Source organism: Mauremys reevesii, linkage group 2 (genome assembly GCF_016161935.1).
Source record: "Mauremys reevesii isolate NIE-2019 linkage group 2, ASM1616193v1, whole genome shotgun sequence".
NCBI classification, from domain to species: Eukaryota; Metazoa; Chordata; order Testudines; family Geoemydidae; genus Mauremys; species Mauremys reevesii.
The window spans coordinates 128,019,332-128,046,597 of NC_052624.1; the positions used below are offsets into that span (position 1 = coordinate 128,019,332).

General features: G+C 44.1%; 1 protein-coding gene across 1 annotated transcript in view; it reads right to left on the reverse strand.

Annotated features, from left to right (window-relative positions):
• Nucleotides 1-27,266, reverse strand: part of SEMA5A (semaphorin 5A) — a 633,881-nt gene that overhangs the window by 102,192 nt on the left and 504,423 nt on the right. Inside the window, exon 15 of the mRNA XM_039523675.1 lies at nt 24,941-25,088. Within this exon, the coding sequence (XP_039379609.1) occupies nt 24,941-25,088 (148 nt within the window). The remainder of the gene's footprint in view (nt 1-24,940; nt 25,089-27,266) is intronic.

Genomic DNA, 27,266 nt, shown 5'->3' on the forward strand with positions numbered 1-27,266 from the left:
ATCTTCATGCCATACGTATCATATCTCCTCCCAGATATATTATATTTTCCCTTGTGTAAAAATCTAAAAAATCTCTCACTCTCTCTCTCAAGGAGGTCAGCAATTGGACGATTATAAATAAATCGAAACTAAATCATGTATGCCATCCCAGTTGCCATCCCCTCCCCTCGACCGTTTTTTTCCCTTTTTTTTTCTCTGCAGTTAGAATAATAAAGCACCTCACATCAAAACACTTTGCATTAGTTGCTGATAAAACTCTGTAAACTGAATAGTAAAACAGTAAACTGCAAAGACTCTTTGCTATACAACAAAAATTGCCTGTAAAAACACTAAGCCAACTTTCCTACCCAAATACTCAAAAAAGGCTACAGACTCCATTTTCTACAAGAATTATATTTATGTGACCTACAGCCAGTCTTTTGATGGATTAATCCCTGTAATCCATCACTTGCTTTTTTTCCCTGTGTGTCATGCACCATTTTTATACTTCATACCAAAACTGCTGATGTTAAATTTCAGTATATGCCTAATATTACTTTTAGCCTTGCATTGCGCAAGCAGATTATGTGCACAGATATTAATCCTTTTTCTAAGTACTCTAAAGCCTCTTTAACAAATATCCATGCTGCCAAGCTACCACACACAAGCTCTTCACATACTAAAATTCAGTATGTGAATGTGTCTATTATATTTCTATTCTTGTAAAGACCAAACAGTTTGAAAGAGAAAAGCATGAAACTTTCCCTATCCTTATTTCTAAGTAGAGCTCTTTATTTGTCAAAAAAGTAGGTTTGGTTCAACTGAAACCATCAGCAGATTTAACACAAATTTGCTGAATAGTTTTGGACCAAAAAAAAAAAAAGTAGGGGCTAGATTCTGAAGGGGACTTAGGCAGCAGTCACAAAACAACCAAAGGCGGAGATGATGCTCCCCTTACATCCAGAAGCCCAGTGGCTCAGGCACTCATCTGGAATGTGGGAGACAGCTGTGGAACAGCTGTGATGCAGTCACAATTCGGTCCTTTCTTCCCCCAGCTTCATGGGGAAAATAAATAGGACAAGCCCTTTTACTGACACATCTTACCTTCTTCCTGGCTGGCTCAGCTGTTCTGGACAGCACATTGTGGGCGGGGGAGCCTTGAGCTAGGGCTCTGCCTGCTCCTCACCTCTGCCTGTCTTCTCCCCACACCTCAGGAGTAGTAGTTGCAGCTCTGCTCTCCCCCCTGGGCAAAGTTGGGTAATGAGGTTAGCATGAGGAGGGGAGTATGAAGGTTTTTTATGCTCCCTCACTCCGCTGTGTAGCTGAGCAACAAGGTTCACGAATGAGCCATAGGTGATTAAAGATAATAAACTGTAATGAATCTATTTCTGTTTGTTAGATTCTAATATGCTTATTAGGCTAGGTCCTCAGAAAACATTAATAGAGCTACATCAGTTTACATCAGTTTATTTATTCTGGATCCCAATAAGCTGCTAAAAGAACAAGTGTGTAAGCTATAATTTGTCATCTTCATTCTTCTAGGCAGGGCCGCCCAGAGGATTCAGGGGGCCTGGGGTCTTTGGTGGCGGGGGGCCCCCGCTGCCAAATTGCTGCCGAGGACCCGGCACTTCGGCGGTGGGTCTTCGGGGCGGAAGGACCCTCCACTGCGGGTCTTCGGGGCACTTTGGCGGCAGGTCCCAGAGCGGAAGGACCCTCTGCCGCTGAATTGCTGCCTAAGACCCAGAGCGGAAGAAGCTCTGGGGGCCCGGGCCCCGCAAGAGTTTTCCGGGGCCCCCGGAGTGAGTGAAGGACCCCGCTCCAGGGGCCCCGAAAAACTCTCGTGGGGGCCCCTGCGAAGCCTGGGGCAAATTGCCCCTCTTGCCCCTCCCCGGGTGGCCCTGCTTCTAGGAAGTATATACTGCATTTGGGGCCTGATCCAAAGCCCATTAAGTCAATAGCAATCTTTCCCTTGTGTGGACTTTCGATCAGGCATTTGAAGAGGCGTAACCCACAGCTACTTTTTTCCCCCCCCGTGACAGCCGAGAATCTCTCTGGACAGATCAAGGTAAGAAGCATATTGTGGATGTGACTCACTACTGCATTGCTCCAGTTTTACACCAGTGACTCTACTGATTTACAATAGCAAGGTGAATGAAAGACTTTGTCTGCAAAGTCTGGATTGTAACCTAATGCTTTTCTTCTTTCTCATGTTAAAAATATTTCAGTAGCTGAGTCAGAAGCCCTGATAATGCAAACTTCAAGGTCTGAAATTAGAGATTTGAATATATTAATATATCTGTGATATTTTAGATGTAATGACAGGTGATGCTGAATAGGTCAAATTCGGCAATACTGGTATCTGCAGTGCTAATATTGTTGTTACGCTGTAATTACTTAGTACTTCTGAGGGCATCATTCACCTTTAACCCAGCAGGAGCTAAAATATCTTATATTACCATATGTTTACACATATTTGATTTCCGCAGTTTCATTATCTGAAACTACCTAATGCCACAAGGAAACAAAAATTAATGAATTTCTGGACAGCGGCTAGCTAATCAAAGGAGATCCCTTACAGCTGACATTTAGATTCCATAATCTTTTACTGTTGATATGGCAAACTGTTAATAGCTTAACATTTAGAAAGCTGCACTTCCCAGACATCCAAAAAAGTAGATGTATGCTGTTTTCTATATTGTAATGTTTCACAAATTAGAAGTATAGAATTTGACTTGCCCTCTAAAATATGGATGTACTTCCACTTTTTCATGTTCTCTGTACGTATATATATCTTCTTACTATATGTTCCATTCTATGCATCTGATGAAGTGGGCTGTAGCCCACGAAAGCTTATGCTCAAATAAATTTGTTAGTCTCTAAGGTGCCACAAGTACTTCTGTTCTTTTTGCGGATACAGACTAACACAGCTGCTATTCTGAAACCTGTGGACACTGAAAAACAAGTGCCAGTGCATGTGTGCCCAATGATATTTCAAGACATATAAACATATATTCCCACATATCAGAGAGTTAGGGTTTGAGCCCTTACTATTTTTCCATCTGATGTGCCTAGTAAACATGCACAGAGCGCAGAGGGCACTATATACCAAATACACATAAGAAGCTGGCCCCACTCAAAGGAGTTAATATTTAACACAGTCCAAGTGCACATTTGCCTTTTCTAAAGACTTGTGATCAGAGCTGCCCTACATGAATGCTGCAGGCCTTGAACAACCAATTTCCTTTGGTACAGAGGACATGATATTACTGCAGAACTGTTTAATACTGGATGTTGACAGAGGAAGAGATGATATTTCATCAATCCAGGAGGAAGGAAAATAGGCCCTTATAATAACTACATAAATAAATGACCCCCAAACTACTTAAAATGTGCTCTGAACCTGGCACAGTGAAGGGAAGGAAGTGGCTGAGTGATATTATTTTCAATGAAGAGAAAAATCCTATCACAGCCCAATAAATTAAAAATCACTATGATGCTCTGAGAATAAATGAAAGCAAGAGACAGGCCAGAAGATAAATGTCATAAATTTGGAAAGAGTTCTGTGTAATTGCACTCTGATGGCTAAAGACTGCTGCCAATTAGCCTGGCTAACAAATCAATCTTGCACACTTGGACAGCTCCTGCAATAGTGCAGTTACAACTGTAACAGCACATATTACTGATGCAAGCCTAACCCATCACTCAACCTAGTAATGTCCTACTGAAGGACACAGGGCCTTTTAAATATCCAAAATGTGAAACAAAACCATTGCTTTGTGTTACTCTTCATGTCAATATATGCGATTTGGAGTAATTTTCTGGTAGGGAAATTTGTTTACACCCTGGGATTTTAACCATATTATGGTAAATCTAACTGAATTAAAGTAATCATAAGAGGAATAAAGTGTTAAAGAGTCGATTCAAGCAATCTGATTAGTTAATGTAAAATGGCTTATCAGAATTTCTATACTGGATCAGCCCAATGGTCCATCTAGTCCAGCAACCTGGCTCCAACAGTGGGCAGAACCAGAGCATCAGAGGATGGCATGAGAACACTACAGTAGGAATAATCTGCTCTACATAGGTCTTATTCTGATCTCTGAATTATAATATCCCTTTCAATCTTTTCATTTCATTATGATATCTCTGTATATTCTTAATATCCATACAAATGTTCAATTCCTTCTTAATTCTTGTTATTTCTTGGTCTCAATGACTTCCTGTGGCAATGAGTTTCACAGCTTAATCAAACGTGAAAAAAATTCCTTTAATTGGTTTTGCAGGTTTCCTACCTTTTAATTTCATTGAATGTTCCCTTGTTCTCGTGTTCTGAGACAGGGAGAACAGAACCTTCACTAGATCATTCACTATTTTATATACTTTTATCATGTCCCCTCTTATCTGTCTCCTTTGTAAGGTAAATAATCTCAACCTTTTCGTCTCTTTTCAGATGGAAGTTATTTCCAAGCTGTTGATCATTTTTGTTGCTGTTCTCTGAACCTCCTTCAGTTGAGCAATATCCTTTTTGAGATGGGGTGTGCAATACTGCGCACAGTATTCCAAGTGAGCATACCTGACTGATTTATAGAATGGGCATTATACTGTTGTTGGTATAATTTACCATTTCATTCACTGAGATGGAGGCATTTCTGAGAGGTAACCATATGATTTGGGTTAATAGCAATCAAATTCTCCCCCATCAATCCCCAGGAAATGGCATGCAGCTTTATAATTACTGATTATATACCCTCTGCAGCACTAGAGCCTCAGTAACAGTGCAGTCCTTATCCCAAGGACGAGGACCATCACCCATAATGCCTGGGAACACTAGCGGTGGCAGCAGTTCTTCTCAGAGCCACCCAAAAATTACAGAAGTAAAGTAACAGGGTTTTATCCTTTATAAAAGGCTACCCCACTGCTGTCCTCTTTTGTGGCAAAAATGTTGCAGCATGGACAGCAGCTTGGGCTGTCCAAGCTCAGACAGAGGTGTAGGATAAGGATAAAATTAAATAATGAAAGTTAGCTTAAACTTGATTAAGGAAATATATATGTGTTGTAAAGAAAGGTCCTGACTAACAAGTAGAAGTAAGGCCTTGAAAGTAACAGATTATAAGGTCAGAAGAAATAAAGTAGGGAGGATGTCTAGTTCAAAGATAACTAATGAAACATGGGGAAGTTTCTAGAAAGAAGGCCTCTGACCGATAGGGGTAACTGCAGATGGTTCTAAATCAAACAAAGAGAGTCTGAAAACGAGCCAACATGGCCCTTCTCCAACCCACACACCAGTGTTAAAGGCTATGTGAACCCAGGTGCAATGGGAAAACCCTTGGACAGCAAGAAGGAAGGGAGGAAAGGTCTGGGAAGAAAGGAGGTTGTAAACCTTATCTGGATTAAGACTACAAACAAGGGTGAACTGTTTCAAGCTGGTATTTAGCTGAAGTCAATAACTGGCAATGACATCACTTGTTAGCTAATGGGTTATAAAAAATAAATTAATTGCTAATAACTGCCTGACCATGCTGGAGCCGACCAATATGGATCTAAGCACCCCTGGGTTTAGCCCATTTGTAAGTATCTTGATCAAATGTTTATAAATGTTTTGTTACTGTGTGGATGTAGCAAATTACTTATTAGTTAGCCTTTTTAGGCATGTTTAGAGCAATTGATTAAGTACTATTTGACCTTTGGATTCAATAAAGGAATTTATGTTTAAATTACTGTTTGATAGTTTCCCAGATTAATATTAATAATTTCAAATATTATTAATAATGCCAACCAGGGTGAATAAAAATCAATTATTTTTAAAAAATCAGATTTTATTAAAATCAGATGTTTTTGTTAAAATGCTTTTTGAGGGAAAAAACTATTTAAAGTTAATTTTAATTAAGATACATTATAGCTCAAAGATATCTCATCATGGAATAGGGATTATAAATTCTAATTCTATAGTATGAGACAATATAATGTTTAAGAAAAGTTTTGTAAATGAGTTCCAATAGTTCATGGATAAGGGACCCAATCTTATGGGGTTCCACAAGCTTTTGTATAGATTATTTAGATTAATCTTCCTATCTACTCAATGGGACTCAGTGCTCAGTCTAGAAGATACCATCAGAGATGCTTAGTTTTGCAGTTCTCAAACTGTGGATTTGTGTCTCCAGAGGTAACATGCTTGTTAACAGCAAAAATGTATTAATTAATTAAATAAATAATATATAGAGGTGAGAAATAACAGAACTCAACTCTATTGTCCCTCTGCAAATTTGTGTACAGAGTCAATCCCTTACCTCTCTCTAAAAGTGCAAAGTTTCAAAAAGTTCAATGAATAGAAGATTGTTGGGGGCAGAATAGATCTGAACAAAGAGAAGAAGTCTGGAGATAAATGTGAGAAGGGAGGGACAGGCAGTAGAAACAAAAGTGAAACTGTTTGAGCAGCATATTCCAGAAGTTTTGAGGTCTACCATACCATTCTCTTACTAGAAGGGAAAACCTATAATGGCAGCAGGCCATAAAAGAGATCCAGTTTGGGAATATTTTAATGAAGTTCTTCTACCTGTGGGTAAAACAGGCATGCATGCAAAATGCAAACAGTGCAACAAAGAAATGCAAGGCCTGGTTGCCCGCATGAAACATCATCATGAGAAGTGGTCCTTTTCAGGAGGAAGCTGCATTGAAGATGATAAAAGGAACGTGTCTGAACATGCCGGATCTTCAGCTTGGTAAACTTTTTTATTTCATACTTCTTTCTTAAGTATGGACTATTCTTGAATTCTCATGTTTGAGCAAAAAATATAGTTGTTACTCTATAGTACTACCATTTTAGATGCAGCTGTGATAAAAAATAGCTGAAGTAGGCAGATCTTCGTTTTACAATTTCACCTTTAAAGTAGTACTGAGTATCAGTGGCGCAATGAGTAATACCAAATGAGCAGCATGGTAATAATAATTAAATAACTGCATTGACTTATCTTGTTTAGGAGAATCCATCCTCAACATACAGGATTCTGAAGACTATCCACCTTCAAGATCACCATCTTTTTCTATAGTTTCAGAGTTATCTGCCAATGATAGTGTTTCAGTCACATCGTGTATGTCACATAGCTACAGTATATCACCTGTAGCAAAAAGAAAAAAAAAATCTCCACCATCCAGAAACAACCATAGATAAGTTTATGGTAATTGATGAAAAAATTGCCCGGTTTGTTTATGCAACAAACTCTCCTTTCCATGTGACTGAGAACCCACACTTCATTAACATGGTTCAGTCATTAAAACCAGGATACAGTCCACCCAACAGAGCAGATGTCACAGCCAAATTGCTGGATAAAGTGTATGAAAGAGAAATTGAGCAGTGTGCAAAAGGCCTTGAGGGTCAAATTGTTAACCTGAGTATTGATGAGTGGAGCAATGTCCACAATGATCCTGTTGTATGTGCTTGTTTGTGACAACAGAAGGGACTGTCTTCCTTACAGAAACAATTGATACATCAGGAAATGCACACACAGCAGAATATTTACAAGTAGCAGTAAAAGCTATAACAAACTGTGAAAAAAAATTCAAATGTTTAGTACGCAGCTTGGTCACAGACAATGCTGCAGATATATCCAAGATGAAAAAAAATTATTTAGAAGAGAGTGAAGAGAGTCCCAAGCTAATAACATACTGTTGCAGTGCTCATTTGATGCACCTTCTAGCCAAAGACTTCAGTGTTCCAGAAATAAAGGCTAATGTTGTTAAAACAGCAAAATACTTCCGTAACAACCACTGTCAGCAGCTGCTCTGAAAAAAATGGGAGGAACCAAGCTAACTCCCCCACAAGACATGAGATGGAACTCAGTAGTGGACTGTTTTCAGCACTATATCAAGAACTAGCCTAATCTGATGATAGTTCGTGAACAAAATTGTGAAAAAACAGATGGCACTTTCACAGCCAAAGTTCTCAACATTGAGCTTAAGAGAAATGTTCAACACATGCTGAGTACCCTGGAGCCAATTTCTGTAGCCTTGAACAAAATGTAGGGAAATAGCTGTTTTATTGCTGATGCTGTTGAAATTTGGAAGAAACTGAGTGAGATTTTAAAGAGAGAAATATATAATGGCAGAGTTAAATTACAAGCATTAAAAGAACGAATGGAACAAGCACTATCTCCAGCTCATTTTCTTGCAAATATTCTCAATACTCGTTACCAAGGTCAAAACTTAACTGCTGAAGAGGAGTTGGCTATGACATGGACATCCAGCAATCATCCCTCCATAATGCCAACTATAATAAACTTCAGAGCTAAGGGTGAATCATTCAAAAATATATGTTTGCTGATGATGTTTTAAAGAAAGTCACACCAGTGAACTGGTCACTTAAGCACTTGGATTCAGAGACTGTTGAAGCGATAATCTCACTTTTAACAGCAGTAGTTTCTTCTGCTGGTGTAATATTTTCTTCCTTTGGGCTAATTCATTCCAAATTGAGAAATCATTTGGGACCTGAAAAAGCAGGAAAGCTTGTTTTTCTTTTCCACATTATGAACAAAAAGGAAAATGAAAGTGAAGAGTTAGCTGCAGAAGCCAATATTTTAAGTTTCTCATATTGATCTGGCTGACATAGTTGATTTATTTTCTTTTAAATATTTCATTTAACTATTTTAGTTAAAAACAATTTTAACAAAAACAAACCTGATTAAAAAAAATTTGAATGTTTAAATAAATTCAAAAATTCATATGCTTGTTTTGTTAAATTATATGTTTGCTGTTGAAGAAAAATAATCCAGAATACATAATTTTGTTGTTTTAGTTAAATAAAACAATTTAAATGTCTGTCTGGTGATATTCTCCTCCTAGTACAGCATGGCAAGAAAATCCTCCAAATATTAATGATTAACCTGTTGAATTAATGATTACCCTGTTCATCTCCCAATGACGTCATAAATATCTGCTTCAATTATCTTTGGTAAACAAAATAACCAAACAATCATTCATTTTCTGATATAGCTGTAAAACTCATCTGAAAAGTTTTCAAAATAAATCACTTAAAAGTGTATAGTGTGTACCTTCTAAAAATGAAACTTACAACTTTATCTGAGTGGTGAAGAATATGTATTAAGGTTATTAACAATCAACAAGAATGCACTTTTATGTAGAAATCCATGATTAAATCGAGTCTTCCTGACTAGTGATTTAAATCGATTTGCTTTAAATCAAATCCACGCTGATACCAACAACAGGGGTGTATAGGCTTGCAGGGCTGGCTCCAGGCCCCAGCACGCCAAGCGCGTGCTTGGGGCGGCATGCCGCGGGGGGGGCGCTCTGCCGGTCGCCAGGAGGGCAGCAGGCGGCTCCGGTGGTCCCGCGGCTACGGTGAACCTCCCGCAGGCGTGCCTGCGGATGCTCCACCGGAGCCGCGGGACCAGCGGACCCTCTGCAGGCACGTCTGCTGGAGGTCCACCGGAGCCGCGGGACCGGCGACCACCAGAGCGCCCCCCACGGCGTGCCGCCGTGCTTGGGGCAGCAAAATTGCTAGAGCCGCCCCTGCAGGCTTGGACTCTCATGGCTAGCATGAGCTGCCACCCATGCCATGACATTCACATTGCTACTTTTAGAGCTGTAGCTCAACTTGAGCTAGCACATGTCTGTCTACTCATGCTGGGAATCACACCTCTCAGCTACATAGTAGGCATACGCTATATGCTTTCCCTGCTCTTGTGGCGATTGGTCTAACAGGAGCAGCACAAGTTTGAGGGTAAACAACCCCAGAAGTTGCTCCTCCAAGGATATAGGGTGACCAGACATCCCAATGTTATGAAGACTGTCTCAATATTAGGGGCTTTGTCTTATATCGGCAACATATTAACCCCCCCACCTCCACACTGATTTTTCACACTTGCTCTCTGGTCACCCTACAAGAACACCATTTATACTCCTCTCTCCTGGGTCAGCAGTCTAGCTGTGAAGCACCTGGAATTCTTCAGGAGCTGTACCAAACCTCTCCCCTCCATCTGGAAAAGTAAAATAATAACAAGAACGAGGCCTTACATACAAGTTTTTTTCCTCACAGTCCAGTATGTATAATGATTCTTAATCCACTGAAATCAATAGCAAAACTCCCTACATTCCCAACTTGGAACAGGATTCAACTCTACCTGTCCTTTGGTTTCACCTCCAGTATACAGTTTTCTTACTGGCTTCTTTTGTACTGGTACAGAGGGGCTTAAAAGACGGTTACTCACCTGTAGTAACTGTTGTTCTTCGAGATGTGTTGCTCCTATCCATTCCAGTTAGGTGTGTGCGCCGCACGTGCACGGCATCTCGGAACTTTTTTACCCTAGCAACACCGGCGGGCCGGCTGGCGCCCCCTGGAGTGGCGCCGCTATGGCACGTGTTATATACCCCAGCCGGCCCGTCCGCTCCTCAGTTCCTTCTTGCCGGCTACTCCGACAGTGGGGAAGGAGGGCGGGTCTGGAATGGATAGGAGCAACACATCTCGAAGAACAACAGTTACTACAGGTGAGTAACCGTCTTTTCTTCTTCGAGTGATTGCTCCTATGCATTCCAGTTAGGTGATTCCCAAGCCTTACCTAGGCGGTGGGGTCGGAGTGAGACGTGGCGGAGTATAATACCGCGGAGCCGAAGGCTGCATCGTCTCGAGACTGCTGCACCAACGCGTAGTGGGAGGCGAAGGTGTGGACCGAAGACCAGGTGGCCGCTCGGCAGATGTCCTGGATCGGAACATTGGCCAGGAAGGCAACAGATGAGGCGTGCGCCCTCATCGAGTGCGCCGTGACGCGGCCTGGCGGTACGCGAGCCAGCTCATAGCAGGTCCGGATACACGCAGTGACCCAGGAGGAAATCCGTTGGGAGGATATCGGCTCTCCCTTCATGCGGTCGGCAACCGCTACAAACAGCTGGGGCGAACGCCGGAAGGGCTTCGTCCGCTCGATGTAGAAAGCGAGCGCTCTGCGGACGTCGAGGGTATGCAGCTGTTGCTCCCGAGGCGAAGCATGTGGCTTCGGGAAGAACACCGGGAGGAAGATCTCCTGGTTGAGATGGAAAGCTGACACTACCTTCGGGAGGAAGGCCGGATGAGGGCGAAGCTGCACCTTGTCCCCATGGAAGACCGTGTATGGCGGGTTAACCGTTAGAGCGCGAAGCTCAGATACTCGTCTCGCTGATGTAATGGCGACGAGGAAGGCCGTCTTCCAAGAGAGGTAGAGCAGGGAGCACGTGGCTAAGGGCTCGAAAGGAGGACCCATCAGCTTGGCCAGCACGAGGTTCAAATCCCAGGTCGGGGCAGGACGCCGCACCGGCGGATACAAGCGGTCCAGGCCCTTGAGGAAGCAGGAGACCATCTGGTTCGAGAAGATGGACCGACCTTCCACGGAGGGAAGGAAGGCGGATACCGCTGCCAGGTGAACTCTCAAGGAGGAGACTGACAGACCTTGCTCCTTAAGGTGCCAGAGGTAGTCCAGGATGGTAGGGACCGGGACCAGGAATGGATTAAGACCTCGATGATCACACCAGAGTGCAAACCTCTTCCACTTCGCTAGGTAAGTGGAGCGAGTGGAAGGCTTTCTGCTCTCGAGCAGGACCTGTTGAACCGCTGCAGAACAGCCCCTCTCCGCGTGGGTCAGCCACTCAGGTACCAAGCTGTAAGATGGAGGGACTGCAGGTTCGGATGGCGGAGTCTGCCGAAATCCTGGGTGATGAGGTCCGGCCACAACGGAAGGGGGATGGGTTCCCGAACGGAGAGCTCGAGCAGCAGGGTGTACCAGTGCTGCCTCGGCTAGGCCGGCGCTACTAGAATGACGTGGGCTCTGTCCCTCCGAAGCTTCAGGAGCACTCGGTGCACGAGCGGGAACGGAGGGAAGGCGTAGAGGAGGCGATCCGTCCAGGGATAAAGGAATGCGTCCGACAGGGAGCCTGGCGAGCGACCCTGGAACGAGCAAAACAGGTGGCACTTCCTGTTCTCTCTGGAGGCGAATAGGTCTACTTGGGGAAACCCCCACCTCCGGAAGATTGTGTGGACGACATCTGGACGGAGGGACCACTCGTGGGAGAGGAACGACCTGCTGAGATGGTCGGCCAGCGTGTTCTGCACTCCCGGAAGAAAGGATGCTTCCAGGTGAATCGAGTGGGTCACGCAGAAGTCCCACAGGAGCATCGCTTCCTTGCAGAGGGGGGAGGAGCGGGCTCCGCCCTGCTTGTTCACGTAGAACATCGCGGTGGTGTTGTCCGTGAATACTGTCACACAACGACCTTGCAGGTGGGTGCAGAAGGTGCGACAGGCCAGGCGGATGGCGCGTAACTCGCGAACATTGATGTGCAGGGCGAGCTCCTGGGCCGACCACAGGCCCTGCGTGTGGAGATCGCCCAGGTGGGCCCCCCAACCGAGTGCTGAGGCATCCGTGGTCAGAGTGACGGGCGGGCGAGGAGGGTGGAATGGAACTCCGGCACACACGACCTCCGGGTCGAGCCACCAGTTGAGGGACTCGAGGGCCGTCCTGGTGACCGTGACCACCATGTCGATGGGGTCTCGATGTGGCCGGTACACCGACGCGAGCCACGACTGGAACGGACGAAGGTGGAGCCGCGCGTACGCGGTGACATACGTGCACGAAGCCATGTGGCCCAGGAGGCGGAGGCAGGAGCGCACTGTCGTGGTAGGGAAGGCGACGAGGTCCCGGATGATGGAGACCATCGTCTGGTGCCGAGCGCGAGGGAGACAGGCTCTGGCCACTGTGGAGTCGAGGACTGCTCCGATGAACTCCACCCGCTGCGTCGGAATCAAAGTGGACTTCTCGGTGTTGATGAGAAGACCGAGCCGCTGAAAGAGAGACAGGATTTCTGCCATCTGGTCCATCACAAGTTGCCGGGACTGACCTCGAACCAGCCAGTCGTCGAGATACGGGTAAACGTGCATCTGACGACGTCGGAGGGCTGCGGCGACTACCGCCATGCATTTGGTAAACACCCTCGGGGCGGTGGAAAGTCCGAACGGCAACACGGCGAACTGGTAGTGGGTGTCGTTGACCACAAACCGAAGGTAACGACGATGGGGAGGATAGATTGCGACATGGAAGTAGGCGTCCTTCATGTCGAGGGCGGCAAACCAGTCTCCCGGATCCAGAGAGGGAATGATGGTCCCCAGGGTGACCATGCGAAACTTGGGCTTGAGCAGGTACTTGTTCAGCTCGCGAAGGTCCAGGATAGGACGTAGCCCGCCTTTCGCCTTGGGGATGAGAAAATAACGGGAGTAGAATCCCCTGCCCCGCCTGTCTTGAGGCACTGCTTCTATGGCACCCACGCTCAACAGAGTCTGGACCTCTTGTAAGAGGACTTGCTCGTGAGAGGGGTCCCTGAAGAGGGACAGGGAGGGTGGGTGGGAAGGATGGGGCGAAACAAATTGCAGGCGGTATCCCGACTGGACTGTTTGAAGCACCCAGTTGTCTGTTGTTAATTGGGACCATGCCGAAAAGAAATGGGAAAGGCGGTTGTAAAATAACGGGGAAGGATCCGGTAGGGAGAGTGATGGGCCGTCCTCGAGCGTCCCATCAAAAGGCCTGCTTGGCCCCCTGAGGGGCCTTGGAAGCGGCCTGGCCCTGGTTGCGGCGGTTGCCGGACGGACGACGGCGATTTTGGGCCGGTCGTCGGCTATTGTAAGGTCGATACCGAGACTGATAGGCCAGTCGGGAGGGCTGCGGACGGAATGGCCTGCGCTGCGTCGCCGGCGTATGCATGCCTAGGGTACGTATCGCAATACGGCCGTCCTTCAAAGTCTGGATTCGAGAATCCGTCTTTTCCGAGAAAAGCCCCTTTGTATCGAATGGCAGGTCCTGTAGTGTATATTGGACCTCCGGCGGCAGGGTGGAAGACTGCAGCCAGGCGATACGCCGCATCGTTACACCGGAGGCCAAGGTCCTCGCACCTGAGTCCGCAGCGTCGAGGGCGGCTGTGATGGAGGATCTAGACGACCGTCTCCCCTCCTCCAACATGGCTGCGAACTCCTGGCGGGAGGCTGTTGGCAGGAGCTCAGTAAATTTCGCCAGGGACGTCAAGATATCAAAGACGTACCTGGCGAGGAGGACCATCTGATTGGCTATCCTCATTTGTAGGCCTCCAGCGGAATAGACCTTTCGGCCTAGCAGGTCCATACGCCTTGCGTCCTTTGATTTGGGCGCAGGGGCCGGTTGGCCGTGACGTTCCCTATCATTAACCGACTGGACTACCAGGGAGTCCGGGGTCGGATGTGTGTACAAATATTCATAGCCCGTGGGAGGGACAGAGTACTTTCGTTCAACACCACGGGCTGTAGGAGGCACGGACGCAGGCGTCTGCCAGATAGTGGTGGCATTCTTTTGCACTGTCCGTACAAAAGGCAGCGCAACTCGCACCGGCATGTCTGCCCCAACAACGTTTGTAATGGGGTCCTCGTCTTCCTGTACCTCCTCTATCGGCAAGGCCATAGCTGTCGCCACGCGGCGAAGGAGGTCTTGGTGAGCCTTTACATCGATGGGTGGAGGCTCCTTTGTCGCCGCGCCGGCCACCGCCTCATCAGGCGAGGACGAGGAGGACAACCCCTGGACGACCGCCTCCGAAGAGGGGTCCACTGCTTGCTCGTCGGGGGGGGCGGGCTGCGCGTGGCCCTGGGACTCCGACGGTATAGCATCCGCAGCCGGTGGCGAAGGGGCCGGTCGGGTTATTGTCGCCTCTGGAACCCTGCGCTCGGACGCGGGAGGCCTTGGTGGAAAGGGCACCCCCTGAGCCTCATACTGGGCCCATGGAACCCAGAAGCCCCACGGTTGCGCCCCTTGAGGATGGCCTTGTGGGGTAGGTGGCAGGAGTCCGTATCCTTCCGTGCCGGAAGCGACCGACGCGGGCCGAGATGGCCATGGCGGTGCTGAGGCGCTCACAGAGTGCGCTGCAGAATGAGGCAGTCCGTCCCCGGATGGCAAGGAGGAGCGATGTTGCTCCGTGCGATACGGGGAAGGCGACCGGGAGTGACGTCCGTCACAGTGCCGGGAGCTCGACCGGCGCAGGGAGCTCGACCGGTGCCGGGAGCTCGACCGGGACTGAGAACTCCGGTGCCGTGAACGCCCGCGCGAGTCGCGGTGCCGGGAGCGGTGCCGGGACGGCGATCTCTGACGGTGCCGACGCGATGGCGACCTGGACCTCGTGCGGCGTCGGGAGTACGACCGGTAATGCGACGACGAGCGGTACCGGGACTGCGACCGACGTTTCGACGGCGATCAGTACCGCGATGGCGAGCGGTGCCGAGATCGCGAGCGACGGGACGGAGACCTGCCGTAGGACCGGGAACGAGACCGGGACCGGGTGCGTCGTCCATGTCGCCTGTCCAGGGACGGTGGCCGGGTCATTCTGGCCGGCTTTCCCGCCGACACGACAGCCCGCACCGGCGGTGCCGGGGGCCGGAGGCCTGGTGCCTCTATGAGCTGGATCAGCTCTCGTGCGGAGGCGAATGTCTCCGGCGTTGACGGCAGCCGGGGCTCAACCGCGGACGGCACTGGGGAGCATGGCGGCGCTGGACTCGACGGGCCTTGCGGCGCCGGAGTCAAAGTTCTGGTGCACGGCTTGTGCACGGGCACCGCGGGGGCCGCAGGCTGCGCAACCGCTTTTGCAGAGTCCTCAGAGCGAACCTGAGCCAGTGCCTTCGCCAGCCTCTGCTTCTTCGAGGGCGAAAGCGAGCGGTGCCGAGACTTCATAACCGCTTTCTGCATCGGCGGTGCCGTGGAGGTGGAGCGGCTCGGTGCCGCCGGTGCGCTCTGCACCGAGGCAGTACGTGGTGCCGGCGCAGACGGTGCCGGTGGCTGAAGCGACGCCTCCATCAAGATCTGCTTCAAGCGGATATCCCGCTCTTTCCGGGTCCGCGGTTTAAAAGTAGAACAGATCGAACACTTGTCTGTTCTGTGCCCTTCGCCCAGGCAACGGAGACAGGCGTCGTGCGGGTCTCCGATGGGCATAGGCCTCTGGCACGCCGCGCAGGGCTTAAAGCCCGGTGCTTTGGGCATGAGCCCGCACCGGGTGAGGTAAAAGGGGAACCCCCCCCCCTTTTACCTTATCTATTTACACTAACTATCTAACTAAGTAACTGTCAAACTAACCACTAAACTAACTATATACAAATCAGAAGCGAAAGCTAGGGTCGTGGAGAACGAAGAGCACTCCACAGTTCCAACTGGCCGTCACGGGCGGTAAGAAGGAACTGAGGAGCAGACGGGCCGGCTGGGGTATATAACACGTGCCATAGCGGCGCCACTCCAGGGGCCCGCCGGTGTTGCTAGGGTAAAAAAGTTCCGAGATGCCATGCACGCGCGGCACGCACACCTAACTGGAATGCATAGGAGCAATCACTCGAAGAAGAATGCTACATTTTACACTAGTATACATGGAAAGTGTTAGATTTGTCAGTTATACTTCTCACTATTAAAGATATGCTTCGATCACTTGACTTACCTTGAAGTTCTTCCTTTTTGACAAATTAATTGTTTTACTTCAATTTAAGCTTTAAACAAATTGATCTCCTCATGTTTCTTTTGTGAACTGTTAAATTACACCAATAAAAAGCAGTAATGAGATCTACAATTTATCTGGTATAAAATTAAGGACCTCAGGGGATACAGCTCACAAGCAAGCCTTATGTTTACTAATTTCCACACTGCCACATTGTCTCTGTTGAACCACTAGATCAAATGCAGACAGATGTAACACATACAGGACTCACACAGATCTTCAGCATTTTTGTGACTTTCCTTTTGCCACTATGATAAAATTATTTCAAGAAATAATAATGGATGGCATTCTCTTAAATCACAGACCAAGCACTACACAATATCATACCCAAACAAGGTACAAACAGCATCTAATAGCTTAATTCTTTTTTCTTGGAATTTATGCTTCCATTTGTACATAACTGTCATTAACCTACATATTTCAGATGGGCAGATGATTTAGGAACTACATACCTAATGTTACATCTCAGTTGAATGATCTGGAAATTACACACACACACAGACACACACACACACACACAAAATCCAAAGCAGAAAACCTAGTTCTCTTAATTATTAAGAAAAATTGGTTGGAAACTCTCCAAAAGGTTTAATTAACATGTATCTAAGATCTGGTCATTCTTCCAAACAACATTACGCTCTGCAATGATATGGACAAGCCACACCACAGCTGTTTAAATTAAGGCCAGCACATACCTATCCCTACCCTCCAGCCGATCTACCTCTCCCCCCAGCTTAGTGTCATCCGTGAACTTGCTGAGGTGCAATCTATCCCATCATCCAGATCATTAATAAAGATGTTTAACAAAACTGGCCCCAGGACCGACCCCTGGGGCACTCCGCTTGATACCGGCTACAACTAGACATCGAGATGTTGATCACTACCTGGTGAGCCCAACAATCTAGCCAGCTTTCTATCCACCTTATGGTCCATCCATCCAATCCATACTTTTTAACTTGCTGGCAAGAATACTATGGGAGACTGTATCAAAAGCTTTGCTAAAGTCAAGATATATCACATCCGCCGCTTTCTCCATATCCACAGAGTCAGTTATCTCATCATAGAAGGCAATCAGGTCGGTCAGGCATGACTTGTCCTTGGTGAATCCATGTTGACTGTTCCTGATCACCTTCCTCTCCTCCAAGTGCTTCAGAATAGTTTCCTTGAGGACCTGCTCCATGATTTTTCCAGGACTGAGGTGAGGCCGACTAGTCTGTAATTCCCAGGTTCTCCTTCTTCCCTTTTTTAAAGATGAGCACTATATTTGCCTTTTTCCAATTGTCCAGGACCTCCCCCCCCGATCACCACAAGTTTTCAAAGATAATGGGCAATGGCTCTGCAATCACATCAGCCAATTCCCCCAGCACCCTTGGATGCATTAGATCTGGACCCAAGGACATGTGCTTGTCCAGCTTTTCCTTAACATGTTCTTTCACCACTGAGGGCTGCTCATCTCCTCCCCATACTGTGTTGACCAAAACAGCAGTGTGGGAGCTGACCTTGTCTGTGAAGACCGAGGCAAAAAAAAGCATTGAGTACTTCAGCTTTTTCCACATCATCTGTCACTAGGTTGCCTCCTCCATTCAGTACGGGTCCCACACTTTCCCTGACCTTTCTTGTTGCTAACATACCTGTAGAAACCCTTCTTGTTACCCTTCACATCCTTTTCTCGCTGCAACTCCAGCTGTGTTTTGTCCTTCCTGATTACACCCCTTCAGGGGACCTATGACAATTTACACCAGCTGAGGATCAAATTCCCCTTATTTTAAACATTTTTTTTAGTGACTTGACTCCTAAAGACGATGCCTGGCAGAACTTTTGCTCCAAAAACGAAGCAAACATTTGAAAAAATATTTCAGAAAAATCAAATAAATCACTCAGTAATTTGATTACTAGGAACTGAAAAACCAAGCACTATGAACAGGGCCTCATTTTCAGACACATGCATACAGCAATGTGCTCAGTTTAAATGTCACATTCAGCATAACTGTGCATGCAAAGTCGGTAAATGCATGGGCAAAAGGCCAGACAGGTTTCTAAGTGGACTTCTGAACATGCCATTAGCCAATGTGCACATGCTTATTTTTGTTTTTTACCATTGTCTAATTTATTATTTATTATTAGATTTACAGCAGTGCCTATAGGTTCAACTTAAATCAGGGCTCCATTGTGCTAGACACTTTAAAAACATACAGGAAACAGCTATACTTTGAACAGACATGACAAAGGATGGGAGAAAAGGGTAGTACGAAAAGCATAGTGATGAGGTTGGCAAATGTGGGAGAACCAGGATTATTTTGTATCTTATTTTTGTGTGTTTTTTCTATTTGTTTTACACACAGTTTGTGTGTAGTGTGTGTGTCAGGTGGAGACTGGGGGGGAGTGTTCATTCCCCTTCCCCTTAGCTTAAATTTAAAAAATACATCACAACAAAAAATAATAGCAATTTTCATTTCTGTTCTCATCTTGCCAGACCAAACATCAGGAATTCATTTTTGAAACTAAACACATATTGTGAGGCAGGTTGTATCTCCTCTACTGGACAACGTCCTTTTCAAAGACCCAATCTCTAAGTTCCTTTTTAAAGTCATAATAAAAGAATGAAAGATAACATTTCTGACATTAGTCTTCTCAAGTATGATTATTTTCCACCTTGATTCATAATAGAAACTTTGGGATGTAAATATTTTTCACTATCAGAATTTCTTGAAGATAAAACTACATACAAATGCTATAGTCATGACTATTTTTAGACAAGCAAATACAATTCCTTTGCTTTATTCAGTAGCAGAATGCTGAGTAACTTGGTTTTGGAACCAAAAGCACATTCATTTTTCCAGATTCTATTCCATATATATAAAAAGGATTTATACTATTAGTATGATGTGAAATGAGACTATGGACAAGTGTATAATAATACAATATGTCAGGCTAGTTGAGACTCAGCCTAGTGTTCTTATTTTAGAAACGAGTGTCTAAAAATTAGTTATTTGTTGCATTATTAGCCAGAAGCAAATTCAATGGAGATTATGTTTCTCAGGGGGAAAGAAGGAAGTTCTGAAGCAAATATACAATGTATATATGTATGATATACCAGTTCTATCCACAGACTTTCACAATGTCCTCTGTTTCTCATGTATTTCCTGTCTACCTTATAGTAACATGTGATTTGTGATCTACTTAAGATTTCTATTGCCAGACTTTGAACTGCTGCTGAATTTGACCGCAATAGCCCTATCAGGCATTAGACAACTTCAAGCATACTATATTAACTTTGATTAACCTTCAGAGGGTCCCTTTGGCTCAGCATATTGATTTCAAAGTTTTTCTTGTTGACCTTTAAGATTCTCTATGGTATAGTTCTTTTACATCATGAAGATTTATAGTTATCTTATACTCCATGTTCATGTCTTTGTTATTGGCCTTTGGTCATCTATTTTCACGCCCTGTGTGAAATTTCAGTAAGTGATATAGCTTTAAAATATCATAGTGTATTTCTAGTTTTTGGCATATTTTAATGTATTTCCCTTTATATTTTAAAAAAAGCTACTAGCATGTAATAGACAACTTTAAAAATACTGTCTTCAGAAACAATTCTGGGCACATATATTGTAACATTATTATGAGTTTCTGTGAAGAAAACTATGGTGTCAGACGCTAAGGAGAATAACGTGAGGTGAACCAAGTGAGGTGAACCAAGTGTATTTACCACAACATCCCGAACAGCTAGAGACTTTATTTTAAAAAAGTAAATCTTATATTCTGAAGTGATCTAACAAAGGTGCTGATTCTCCTTGCTGTTGTGTACTGGTCCAATCTGAGCCCTGAAGATGATTGCGCAAGCAGATTCCACTTGCATGCTTGTGAGGGACAACCAGGTAGCAACTCTTCCCACCATATGTCAACCACTGAGCAGAGCTCTTTTTGCTTAAGACACTGTACTAAGTGGGGACAAGCCTGGCCTAAAATGTCCTCTAGCAATGGTTTACCTACTTTCAAACTTGTTTCTTTTCACAGCTCCATAATCATTCAGAAAACAAACCTGGCAGCCTTCTTGCTGTGCTCTGGGCCACTAGGCAAAACAAAATGATCTTCAGCCAAAGGTCTGTGGATAAGCTACATAAGGTTGATTAGTATGAAATGAAGAGTTAAGCAAGGTCAGGAAGTCTGAAAGTAATTGAAAATTGAGCTGTAAAGAGAGAATTGAAGGGGTCTGTATATTATCTTTAACTCATAAACCTTCCTTGAGTACGACTCTTCTCTGAGGCCTGACCTCAAGTTATGGAGTTAAATCAAAACTGAAAAACTTTTAGTTCATGCCAGCAGGGTCTACCAGGCCAGTTAGTATATGACAAGCTGGTATGCAGTAGAATTTACACGCAGCTGGTGCACACTAATGCACTATATAGACAAGCCCTCAGTGGGATACATTGCATTCTATTCTGGATAGGATTACCCTTTTTCATCAGAATATTTTATTAACATAAATGTTAGATCCAATCAATAATGAAAACAAGTCATAAAAATACTTTAAATTGGTCTTTTCCTATTAAGGCAATGACCTCATAGCAACAAATATGCAAATAAAGTAGTTCTAGTGTATGTCTGCGTATTCCCTTAGAGCTGTGTTATGTAAGGAAACTTTTGATTCGAGACTACTAGATTTTAGCTCCAAACTCATTGAGGCTTAGTAAACAACACTTAGTCATTAAACTTAAATTCTTTGTCTTCCAAGAACATGGAAATGTATAGAGAGTACATTGTAATTTTGTTGGTAGCAGTGGTGTAAGTAGAATTTATTTCTTACCGGTACTCTGCACATAGGCGACTCATGGGAGGAACGCAAGGAGGGAGCACCAGCTAAAGAAGCAGCGTGTGACCCTCCCATGTGACTCAGACCTACCCTGCCCCCCAGCCTGGGGCCCCCACACTTTCCCCATCCCCTCCCCATGCTAGGTTACCTGGGAGAGCGGGGGCTCTGTCCTCCAGCTGCGCCAGATACAGACTTCTGAACCGCAGGGCTCTCCAGAACTGCAGCAGCAAAAGGAGCAGAACATGAGGCCGCCAGGCATCCCCACACTGGCAGCTCCTCCAGCGCGGCTGTACCACCCCCAGCCCCTGAGTATATGGAATTGTGTATGGAATTTCCTGCTCTGTACAATTTTATCTGCCAGGTACTTCCAGATATGTAAGAATAAAGTTGCAGCCTAATTAAAATCACCTCCAGTGTCTCCTGTCCTTCTGGCATAGCAGGACAAATGAAATCAACAAGACAAATTACAATAAAGATAAGTGCAAAGCACTATACTTAGGAAGGAAAAAAATCAAATACACAAATATGGAATGGGGAATAAATAACTGGAGGACATATCTCCGGACGTGCCACCCCATTATGTTGGCCACCCCAAGAACCTGCTTGCTGCGCTGGTGCCTGGAGCCGGCCTTGTTTGAGGAACAGTTAGCCAAAGACTTAACAATTAATAGCAATTTTTTTTTAAGTATATGAGAAGCAGAAAGCCTGCTAAACAACCAGTGGGGCCACTGGACGATTGAGGTGCTAAAGGAGAACTCAAGGATGATAGCCATTGCAGAAAAACTAAATGAATTCTTTGCATCGGGCTTCACGGATGAGGATATGAAGGAGATTCCCAAACCTGAGCCATTTTTGTTAGGTGACAGATCTGAGGAACTGCCCCAAATTGAAGTATCATTAGAGGAGGTTTTGGAACAAATTGATACATTAAACAGCAATAAGTCACCAGGACCAGATGGTATTCACCCAAGAGTTCTGAAGTAAATCAAACGTGAAATTGCTGAACTACTAACTGTAGTCTGTAACCTATCATTTAAATCAGCTTCTGTACCAGCATGGAGGATAGCTAATGTGCTGCCAATTTTTAAAAAGGGCTCCAGAGGTGAGGCAAACTGGCTGAAACTATAATAAAGAACAATATTGTCAGATATATAGATGAACATAATTTGTTCAGGAAGAGTCAACGTGGTTTTAAAGTAAAGGGAAATCATGCCTCACCAATCTACTAGAATTCTTTGAGGGGGTCAACAAGCATGTGGACCCAGGGGATCCAGTGGATATAGCGTACTTAGATTTTCAGAAAGCCTTTGACAAGATCCCTCACCAAAGGCACTTACGCAAAGTAAGCTGCCACGAGATAAGAGGGAAGGTGCTCTCATGGATTGGTAACTGGTTAAAAGATAGGAAACAAAGGGTAGGTATAACTGGTCAGTTCTCAGCATGGAGAGATGGAAAATAGTGTTGTCTCCCAGAGTTCTGTTCTGGGACCAGTCCTAGTCAACATATTCATAAATGATCTGGAAAAAAGGGTAAACGGTGAGGTGGCAAAATTTGCAGATGATGCAAAAGTACTCAAGATAGTTAAGTCCAAAGCAGACTGCAAAGAGTTACAAGGGGATCTCACAAAACTGGGTGACTGGGTAACAAAATGGCAGATGAAATTTAATGTTGATAAATGCACAGTAATGCACATTGGAAAGCATAATCCCAACTATACATATACAGTGATGGGGTGTAATTAGCTGTTACCTCTCAAGAAAGAGATATTGGAGTCTCTGAAAACATCCACTCAATGTACAGCGGCAGTCAAAAAAGCAAACAGAATGTTGGGAATAATTAAGAAGGGGATAGAAAACAGGACAGAAAATATCATGTTGCTTCTATATAAATCCATGGTATACCCATATCTTGAATACTGTGTGCAGATGTGGTCGACCCATCTCAAAAAAGATATATTGGAATTAGAAAAGTTTTGGAAAAGGGCAACAAAAATAATTAGAGGTATGGAACGCTTGCATCTGAGGAGAGATTAATAAGACTTGCACTTTTCAGGTTGGAAAAGAGATGGCTAAGGGGAGATATGATTGAGGTCTATAAAATCATGACTGGTGTAGAGAAAGTAGATAAGGAAATGTTGTTTACTACTTCTCATAACACAAGAACCAAATGAAATTAATAGGCAGCAGGTTTAAAGCAAACAAAAGGAAGTATTTCTTCACACAATGCACAGTCAACCTGTGGAACTTCTTGCCAGAGGATGTTGTGAAGGCAAAGACCATAATAAGGTTCAAAAAAGAACTAGATAAATTCATGGCTATTACCCAGAATGGGCAGGAATGGTGTCCCTAGCCTCAGTTTGCCAGAATGGGAATGAGCGACAGGGGATGGATCACTTGATGATTACCCGTTCTGGTCATTCCCGCTGGGGCACCTGGCACTGGCCACTGTCGGAAGACAGGATACTGGGCTAGATGGACCTTTGGTCTGACCCAATGGGGTCCATTTCTTACGTTCTTATGAATCTATATTTGATTGGTTGCAAGTTAAACCAAACAGTTAAACAGTTAAACCAAAGAGCTGTCTAAACGTAAGCATGCAGTAGCTGAAATGGAAGGAACTGTTTGAATATACTAGACTGTGCTATTGTTGTACAACATTTTAAGAATGACGCTGGTGGTGGGGATCAGATTGCAAATCCCAATAATAATAATAATAATCTTACTGGATCAATTCTAAAATCTGACAAAGCACCTCATAACATTCTACCTAACTCATGGAATTTCCCATGGCTATCTGGGGTATGAAATTTTCACTTGAAACCATGAGCAGATTATTTTAAATCCAAAATACTGCTCAGCCTTATGAATCATATAATGTTAGTACACAATTATCAAGAAAGATCTATGTGGAAAAATTACAGATTACATTCTAACTTCTCCACATCAGTCACAGAAATTTAAACACCAATCTGTGTCATACATTTTCCTTTGTACCTGTCACCACTGAAAGAAAAATATTTTGAAAGACTTTGCAGAATTTAAGACTGCTTGGTTAATTCGTAAAGTTGAATCAAGGAAAGAGAAGAAACCTTTGAAAGTGTTCAATCTGCTTGCAAAAGTGAAATCTCACTTGTGGTATAAATGTCAAAAGTAACAGAGTAAGGACATATAAAAAAAAACAAAAAACAAAAAAGATTCTAGATTAGCCTTTATTATGTTTTGAACAGGCCTGCTGGTGGTCTAACAAAAAGTCCACAATCAATGAATGACAAACTTCACAATTATCAAGTTTATGCTCTGAACTTAGGAAACTTAAAAATTAGTCCAGTATGTGAGGACCCATATTCCTCTTCTACTTTTACAGAATTCTGACTAGAACAAAGTGAGCATATTTTTCTCCTAGTTTGCAACAAACAAAATAAATATGCCTATGACAAATCCCCATCTGTAACAACTTTCCTTTAGGAGGTCTCTCATCTAGCTAATGTCGTATAACAGCATCCTCTAACTTGCAAACGTGAATTTCTCTCAGTAAAATAAAAACAATACAGCTATAAATACACACTCATGAATCAAAATATTTGCAATGCATGCAAGTATTTGTTGATGGGAAGGCATAGAAGCTACTCACCACATTACAGCCAGGGCAGTCAGGGCCATTCTCACACATCCTGCGACGAGCCTGAATCCCACCCCCACATTGGGTAGTGCAACGTTCCCACGGACCCCAGCCTGTCCAAAACGTATGTGGAGGGCACAGCAAGTGCTCATTGCAGTATCTGTGACAAGGGAAAAGAAACTATTTAGTACAACAAAAGGTCTCCAACTTCTACATTTTCCATTATTTAGAAAGATGTTTGCATATGGAAATGTTTTACCCTGATTGCCTTATATTTATTTGTTGAACGCTTTTTTTTAAAACATCACAAGCAACAGTTGTCAAACTATATATAGTGTATAAGCATTAATGGAATTGTATTTTGTAATACTGTGGGTGTAGCATTTTCTTCATTCTCTAATCTCTGTCTACTATCTATTTATTTGTACTGGTAGCATATTATTCACCATAGTAGTTAGGTCAATCGCTGCTTTCGTAGAAGTAACACACACAGATACCTGAGGGCAGAATTTGGTTCACGGACAAGATAAGTAGACATCTATGTTGGCATTGCTTCGTTAGAAAAACCAGGCTTTCTCTTTCCAGTTTAAATATAGCTGAGCTTGCTTTTCAAGTATCCCAGTGTATTTCATTTTATAGGTAAAATAAGAGATAAAACATGATTCCAAGCATAGGAATACTATAGGGTTTTGATTATGTTAAAGTGTGTTTCGAATCATTGTAACTTAGTTAGGTTTTCTCAGTGGGCTGCAAACAACCTGAATCAGAAGAGCATATAGCTATCCAAAGGGAGAAGCCAAATTCTACTTCATGGATTTTGTCTGGCCTGAATAAAATCATACAGGACACAATTTCCTTCCTTCCTTCCTCCCTTCCTTCCTACTGCTGGTGTACTGGTTACCTAATATCTATTTTTCCTTTACCCACTCAGCAAGTTTCTATCCATTTGTAAGGTCCTGCCATGAAAACTAGCATTAATATTTCCATCTCAATTTTTTTATACTTGAATACAAATAATGATGTTACAAATCTACTGTTGCCTTCAATAGAATCAGTGGCAGTGACCTTTCTTTCACAAATCCCTAAAAACCTCAGCCTGTAATTCTTTATTACTAAAGTATTGGGGCTTGTCAAGGTGAATAGTTAGTGCATGGCAAGATGGGATGTAAATATACAGTGCACTAGTTTGGCCATATAGACTAGGTGTCTGTGTGGACTCTGCTACTGTGCACTAATAGTTCCCTAGTTTGCAATGGCCTACTCCCATTTCAATGTGGAACAGATCAAAGAGGACTAGGTACCTTTTAATGCACAGTAGCAGGATCCACACAGGCAGTTAGTAAGCAGCAAGCTAGCGTACTGTAGGCTTACACCCCAGCATGCCTCACACTAATTGTTTACCTAGACAAGCCCTCTGAATGTTTAGAACCAATTGCTCTGTGTGTGTGTGTATGTGTTTGTACTGCACATGTAGATGTAGGTTTACCTTATATGTGGGATTCTACTTCATAGAGCAAATTTTGCTTTCTGGCCAGTGCAACTCCACTGAAACTAACAAGGCTGCATGGGAAAAATGAGACCAAAATCTGGTCTGATGTGTATGTAGAGCAGGGCAAACTATTCACAGCACATAATGTATTTGATTGAGACCCTTTCCCCACCTTTTGTGAGAATTATCTGAGAAAAACGCCAATTTTTATGTATTTGCTAAATCAAATTATCCAGAAATGGGTTGTCTAAACATATTCCAGCCCGTGTATTATTTACAAACTATTCACCTATTTATTTGAATATTCACTATTAGTAATTTGCTGTTCATACTGTAATTGGTCACTTAAGTTACATCGTGGTGTTCTGCTCTGATAGCTTCCAAACCCTCCGAATGTTCACAGTGGCTTTGCAAACATTCACTGTGCAAAAACAGTCACATGCACAATTTGCATGCATATTTGTGACACTCTTCTCTGTGATCAGTTGGTGAACAAAAATTTGCTAATATGAATATTCATGGGAATAGAGTAAAAGGGATCACATATGCTGAAGAAATTTCATACTTTTATTAGTCAAAGCAACATGCACACATTTTTGCAGTATTCCACCTGCTCTTAGAAAAGCAGTTGTAATGAAGTTTGGGACACACACATGCAATAAAATGAATCTCTGACATTAAGCCAAGAAGCTATAGGTTCATATCACATAAAATGTGTTATAAATTAAGTGTCTTTTTTTTAATACCAAGTCCCATTTTCAAATGTCAACATGTCATGTTTCTTGCTCTCTCTCAAATAAGCATAGGGGAGAAACAAGACTTTACCAAATTAACTTTGTAGCTGATACT